This window comes from Hemibagrus wyckioides, linkage group LG03, assembly GCF_019097595.1.
Source record: "Hemibagrus wyckioides isolate EC202008001 linkage group LG03, SWU_Hwy_1.0, whole genome shotgun sequence".
In the NCBI taxonomy this organism is placed as follows: domain Eukaryota; kingdom Metazoa; phylum Chordata; class Actinopteri; order Siluriformes; family Bagridae; genus Hemibagrus; species Hemibagrus wyckioides.
The window spans coordinates 8,087,646-8,095,145 of NC_080712.1; the positions used below are offsets into that span (position 1 = coordinate 8,087,646).

The following is a 7,500-nucleotide window of genomic DNA, read 5'->3' on the forward strand; positions in this document are numbered from 1 at the left end:
CTCACTCATCCATGTCTTTATGGACCTTGCTTTGTGCACTGGTGTACAGTCATGTTGGAACAGGAAGGGGTCATCCCCAAACTGTTCCCACAAAGTTGGGAGCATGAAATTGTCCAAAATGTCTTGGTATGAAGTTGAAGCATTAAGAGTTCCTTTCACTGGAACTAAGGGGTGCTGAAAAACAACACCTGAATTCAATGATTTTGGAGGGGTGTCCCAAAATCTTTGGCAATATAGTGTATATACAATCAAATTTTTACCCTACAGTCCTATACTCCTATCCAGACATAGTGCAAAAATGATTAGTAGAATAAAGTGGCATAGTGTGAGATATCGCAATACTATAAATTATTCACATAATATGGAAGGTAATGCTTTGTAATTGAAACATGTTTAAGGGGTAATATTTGTGCTTGAGCGTCTGTGTGTGTGTGTGTGTGTGTGTGCACCACACATGCATGCTTGTGGGTTTTTTTTTTGTTGTTTTTTTGTTTGTCTGTCAGATCATTGCACTGAACCCTGCTTGCGTTTCTTATCATCACTCTATAATCAGATGTACATGTATATGAACCTACCTAAGGTCAGACCACTTTGGGTTCAAACCACAAACACCTTCTGCAATGTGAGTTTCCGCTTGCCACACACACTCCTGCAAACCGACACACAGTGCGAGTTTACCACCAACACACCTCTGTGTGTGTTTTTATAAACTTCCCTTCAGCAGGGTGCTTCATGCACATCATCCGATTGCTGCATGTTTTCGTCTCTGTTGTGTGAGACTGCTGTGTGGGAACTTCCAGCAGATCAGCCGTTTACACCAACCACCTGACACTAACCATTATGACAAGATCAAAGTCATAGAGATCACACTTTTTCAACCATTTGGTGTGTGATGTGTTTGAAGCTCTTGACTTGCATCTGTTTGAATGTTTCTCCTGAGCTGCTGCCACATGACTGGCTGATTCCATAACTGCATGAATGCACAGGTGCGTTCTTAATAAAGTGGACGGATGGATGGAATCCAATTCCAGTCTTTGTCATTTGTCACAGGAGCTCTGATATCCGATCCACCATTTTTTGTTGGTATCAGCCCAGTACAGATATTTTCCTCTGTGCACACACTCTGATCATTTCACAGGAATTGTACTAGGTCTGGTTTTGATCGATTGCTGCGTTAGTGTTTTTGCTCTCACACACAATTTCTTTATGATTATTTGCTGTTGAATTCCTGCATAGGGAACATGTGTGAAAATTTCTACACACACACACACCAGATAAACTGCAACCCTGAACAAGTGTTTGTGGAAAAGGATGGATGGATAGACAGACAGACAGATGGATGGATGGATGGAAAGATGGATGGGTGGATTGATGGATGGATGGGTGGATTGGTGGATGGATGGATGGATGGGTGTGTGGGTGGATGGATGGATGGATGGATAGACGGATGGATGGATGGAAAGATGGATGGATGGATGGAAAGATGGATCGGTGGATTGGTGGATGGATAGGTGGATGGATGGGCAGATGGATGGATGGATAGATGGGTGTGTGGGTTGATGGATGGATGGATGGATGGATAGACAGATGGAAGGATGGATGGGTGGAAGGATGGATGGGTGGACGGACGGATGGATGGGTGGGCGGATGGATGGATGGGTGGGTGGGTGGGTGGGCGGGCAGATGGCTGGGTGGGTGGGCGGATGGATGGGTTTGGATGGGTGGGCGGGCGGATGGATAGGTGGACGGATGGGTGTGTGAGTTTATGGATGGATGGATGGATGGATGGATAGATGGATAACATTATTATGTGTTGTTTCTGTTCAGGCGATGAACATTGTGACGTCTGTGCTGCTGCTCTATGCTAAAGAGGAGGAGGCTTTCTGGCTGTTGGTGGCGCTGTGTGAGAGGATGCTCCCAGACTACTATAACACCAGAGTCGTGGGTCAGTCATGATTATTACACACACACACACACACACACACACACACACACACACCAGCAATAAGCATTCCTTGCCGTATTCCTAAACTAGGCTTCATTTAGGGTTGCCTGATCTTCACAATCTCCTCTTGTGTTTCACTTATTTTACAAATTAATATTAGGAGTTCAACACAGATAAACAACATAGTGTTGTGTCTCAAACTGCACACTTGTGCACTATTCTAGATCCATATCAAGTAAAAACACTAAGAGGGTTTCCTGTTATATTTAGTATTAGAATTTTTAAAAACCTCTCTCGAAACCTATCAAAAAGGTTTTTTGTGGGTTCTTTTCTGGCTTCTCTAGATTGTTTGAGACTCATGTACTGCTTTACATGTACATTAACAATGTCGATTAAAACTTCTATTTTTTTACTAGGATAATACTAATCTTTAATAGTGTTTATATTAGTAGGATTAGTTTTGTGTATCTGTGTATTGTGTATAATGTTCCAGAAACCATGACACTGAATTATTTTTAGACTTCATTCGTTAAACTGTTGTCACGGAAGGGCGATGAAGGCGGATGTGAGTGCAGAATTGAACTGAACGAAGAAAACAGAATCTGTGGCTAAACTAGGCAACTAGTATCAGAAATGTACTCTGAGACTCTGAGTCAGGAATAAACAGAAAGTGGAGCTAGGCTAGACCTGACAAACACACAGAAGCACTCATAAAGAAAGCAAACACATGGTGGGACATTAAGGGAATTAAATCAGGTGGTGATTAACACAAAACAGGTAAACAACCTGAACATGGAAAATGAAACAAACAAACAAAGAGGAGTTAAAAAAAATTGTTGTGGTCTGATGGGAAAATATCCAAGGTATCCATGACAACTGTAATATTTTTATTGTCTTTATGTCTCTTAATTGAAATGATTATTTTTCTCTGGATAAAATGAATAATCTATCTAATCTTCCTCTTTATGCATGTGTGTATGCTCTGTCTCACACACAGGCGCGTTGGTAGATCAGGGTGTGTTTGAGGAGTTGGCCCGTGTGCACGTTCCTCAGCTGTACGACTGCATGCAGGAGCTGGGTGTGATCTCCACCATCTCTCTGTCCTGGTTCCTCACCCTCTTCCTGTCCGTCATGCCCTTCGAGAGCGCCGTAGTCGTGGTCGACTGCTTCTTTTACGAGGGCATTAAGCTCATCTTTCAGCTGGCACTGTCCGTGCTCGACGCCAACATCCACCAGCTGCTCAACTGCAAGGATGACGGAGAAGCCATGACGGTGCTCGGAAGGTGAGAGAGAGCGAGCGAGAGAGAGAGAGAGAGAGAGATGTTAAAGCATTCGGCTAGCGAAATACAATCTGGTGGTGTGGCTAATGTGGATAAACTAACTGATATATGATGGTATAAAAGTCAATCTCAGCTTTATTAAATTCATTTCTTTTAGAATTATTTCCTTGTGACAGTAACTGAGACTGGTCCAGGTCTGAAAACAGTGTTGTTTCTCAAGAAAAAACAGGAAAACGAAACTGGAAAATCTGATTATGTATTGAACCAACACGCCTTACTATGTCATAAAATATAAGAGCCAATCAGGTTCCAATATGCAAATATGGAGCATGAGACATGATGTGGACAGAATATGTTGGCCTGGGAGCATTTCTACTTTACATAATCATAAACATCTGAATATCTGACTATGGAGGAAAACATTTTTTTGTCAAAAAACAACATACACTATATTGCCAAAAGTATTTGCTCACCCATCCAAATAATCAGAATCAGGTATTCCAATCACTTCCATGGCCACAGGTGTATAAAATCAAGCACCTAGGCATGCAGACTGTTTTTACAAACATTTGTGAAAGAATGGGTCGCTCTCAGGAGCTCAGTGAATTCCAGCGTGGAACTGTGATAGGATGCCACCTGTGCAACAAATCCAGTCGTGAAATTTCCTCGCTCCTAAATATTCCACAGTCAACTGTCAGCTGTATTATAAGAACGTGGAAGTGTTTGGGAACGACAGCAACTCAGCCACGAAGTGGTAGGCCACGTAAACTGACGGAGCGGGGTCAGCGGATGCTGAGGCGCATAGTGCGAAGAGGTCGCCAACTTTCTGCAGAGTCAATCGCTACAGACCTCCAAACTTCACGTGGCCTTCAGATTAGCTCAAGAACAGTGTGCAGAGAGCTTCATGGAATGGGTTTCCATGGCCGAGCAGCTGCATCCAAGCCATACATCACCAAGTGCAATGCAAAGCGTCGGATGCAGTGGTGTAAAGCACGCCGCCACTGGACTCTAGAGCAGTGGAGACGCGTTCTCTGGAGTGACGAATCGCGCTTCTCCATCTGGCAATCTGATGGACGAGTCTGGGTTTGGCGGTTGCCAGGAGAACGGTACTTGTCTGACTGCATTGTGCCAAGTGTAAAGTTTGGTGGAGCGGGGATTATGGTGTGGGGTTGTTTTTCAGGAGCTGGGCTTGGCCCCTTAGTTCCAGTGAAAGGAACTCTGAATGCTTCAGCATACCAAGACATTTTGGACAATTCCATGCTCCCAACTTTGTGGGAACAGTTTGGAGCTGGCCCCTTCCTCTTCCAACATGACTGTACACCAGTGCACAAAGCAAGGTCCATAAAGACATGGATGACAGAGTCTGGTGTGGAGGAACTTGACTGGCCTGCACAGAGTCCTGACCTCAACCCGATAGAACACCTTTGGGATGAATTAGAGAGGAGACTGAGAGCCAGGCCTTCTCGTCCAACATCAGTGTGTGACCTCACAAATGCGCTTCTGGAAGAATGGTCAAAAATTCCCATAAACACACTCCTAAACCTTGTGGACAGCCTTCCCAGAAGAGTTGAAGCTGTTATAGCTGCAAAGGGTGGACCGACGACATATTGAACCCTATGGATTAGGAATGGGATGTCACTTAAGTTCATATGCGAGTCAAGGCAGGTGAGCGAATACTTTTGGCAATATAGTGTATATAAGGGCTGTGTAGGATACGTGGTACAGAAAATGGATGGGTTTCTGTAATAAATAAAAAATATGTAGCTAACACATTGCTGTAAAAGACAAAATTCTTATTTACATCGTCATACCATGTCAACTGTGTGTGTGTGTGTGTGTGTGTGTGTGTGTGTATGTGTAGGTATCTAGACAGTGTTACCAATAAGGACAGCACACTGCCCCCAATCCCACACCTGCACTCTCTCCTCACCGATGATGGAGAGCCTCATCCTGAGGTGGACATCTTTAAACTGGTGCGCACGTCCTATGAGGTATGAAATTGTCTATTTGTCTTTCTGTTATTTGTACCATTTTGCTTGCTCTGTCTGGCCGTTTTTTAGTCGATTAGCTTGCATTATCTCGCACTGTGCGCAGAAATTCGGTTCTATTCGGGCGGACGTGATCGAACAGATGCGCTTCAAGCAGAGGCTGAGGGTCATTCAGACTATAGAGGACACGACTAAGCGCAATGTGGTAAGAGCTTACACATATATACCATACACTAACTGAGTAAGGAATATTTAGGAAGGTTTTGGGTGTGATTACCAGCTTAAAAATCAATATTTCTTTTTAGTTCAGGTTTCTGGGCATCGTTGGAAATCCTTTTTGTTTTGGCCAAGGACAAAATATTTAGTTGAAATAAGTCACACAATAAAATGTTAATTCTTTCAGGAACTTGTTCTATTCCACGTATTTCGGAAAAATTCAATGCCTCTGGTCCCTGTACATATGATACATTACACATTATACACATCCATTTTACATGAATTAACTTTTCCTTTTCCTTTTCCTCTTGATCTTCCTCCTCATTTCCTTCCTCTGCTGCAGGTTCGCACTATAGTAACCGAGACGGAGTTCAACATAGATGAGCTGGAGGAGCTTTACTCCTTATTTAAGGTACGGTACAATCCGCTGACTTATGACTTCGATAACCACAAACAGGAAATAGCTGTGGATTTTTGTCTCAGGCCACAAAATGCAAGTGTCTCAATCAGCTGCCTAGTCCAGTAGTCAGGACACTGGTCAGTGAGTCAGATATCCAGTGCACTGGAAGATGTGTGGCCTAAAAACCCACAATACTCAATATATATTACATTACTGGAAATGTCATATTTTCTGGAGCATTTCAGTCACCTTGATGTTTTTAGATGATGACTTACCTTAGAGACTTTATTTGATGGGTTTATTTGAGTCTAACACGTGAATATTGATTTTTAAAAAAAAAATCCTTTCGATCCAGCTTGAAGTAAGTCTGTGAGAGAACCAAATGTGACATACTTCAGTATTTGTTATGATGGGAGTTTTTACAGTGCAAATTAAGGATGTTGCTGGAAATTGAGTCAGATGGAGTAGTGTAGTGAAACAGGGTCCTTACTGGTGCCCTAGCTCATGTATACGATATCCTGATTTATGAGCTAGGGAGCTGGAGATGCTGTTTGAGACACACCTTCACTCATTACTCTGAACATGTGTGTAGGAAGCACTGCACCATAGCAACAAGTCAGAGACAAAGCAGCAGCTTGCTTCACTGCAGTGAATCACGGCGCCTGAGAGAAGCCTCAAAAAATCCTGACAAAAGAATGAATAAGATCTGTGGGAAATTTAATTCATGTCCTTCAAACCATCCTGTCAGCATCAAATAGATGTGTTGGGATGTTTTATATTGTATATCTATCCCAAGCACAAGAATATACATTCAAATGTTTAAAAGCTTGTGACAGCAAGAAGGTCCTGGGTTTGAACAGACAGGGGCCTTTCTGTGTGGAGTTTGCATGTTCTCCTGCTTGGGTTTACTCCGGGTACTCCCACAGTCCAAAAACATGTACGATAGGTTGATTGGTGATTCTAAATTGCCCATAGGTGTGAGTGTGTGTGGTTGTCTGTCCATATGTGGCCCTGTGATGGACTGGCGACCTGTCCAGGGTGTACCCCTGCCTTTCGCCCAATGTGTGCAAAAGGAAAACATGGTGAACATAATGATTAAATCATCATACAGATTCCTTGGGAATTTCTTTGCTCAAGAAGGTGACATACACCAATCAGGCATAACATTATGACCACCTGCTGAATATTGTGTCGGTCCCCCTTTTGCTGCCAGAACAGGCCGTCCATGACCCTGTCGCCGGTTCATCACTGTTGCTTCCTTGGACCACTTTTGATAGATACTGACCACTGCAGACCGGGAACACCTCCACAAGAGCTGCAGTTTTGGAGATGCTCTGATCCAGTGGTCTAGCCATCACAATTCGGCCCTTCGGTCAAACTCGCTCAAATCCTTACACTTGTCCATTTTTTCTGCTTCTCACACATCAACTTTGAGGACAAAATGTTCACTTGCTGTCTAATATATCCCACACATTAACAGGTGCCATGATGAGGAGATCATCAGTCTTATTCACTTCACCTCTCAGTGCTCATAATGTTATGCCTGATCGGTGTAGATTTCAGTTTAATATGTGATTTGTGTGAGATGCATGCTATAGCTCTTCCACTATGTATGCAGTATAACAGTATTAGATTATAGACTCGTATTAGTATAGTACATGCAGGTGATTA

At 43.1% G+C, this 7,500-nt stretch overlaps 1 protein-coding gene across 3 annotated transcripts in view; it reads left to right on the forward strand.

Moving 5' to 3' along the window:
* Positions 1-7,500, forward strand: part of tbc1d9 (TBC1 domain family, member 9 (with GRAM domain)) — a 50,387-nt gene that overhangs the window by 31,599 nt on the left and 11,288 nt on the right. For all 3 annotated transcript variants that reach the window (XM_058385871.1, XM_058385869.1, XM_058385870.1), the window contains exons 12-16: positions 1,828-1,945; positions 2,943-3,228; positions 5,087-5,216; positions 5,320-5,418; positions 5,773-5,841. In XM_058385871.1, coding sequence (XP_058241854.1) covers positions 1,828-1,945; positions 2,943-3,228; positions 5,087-5,216; positions 5,320-5,418; positions 5,773-5,841 — 702 coding nt within the window. The remainder of the gene's footprint in view (positions 1-1,827; positions 1,946-2,942; positions 3,229-5,086; positions 5,217-5,319; positions 5,419-5,772; positions 5,842-7,500) is intronic.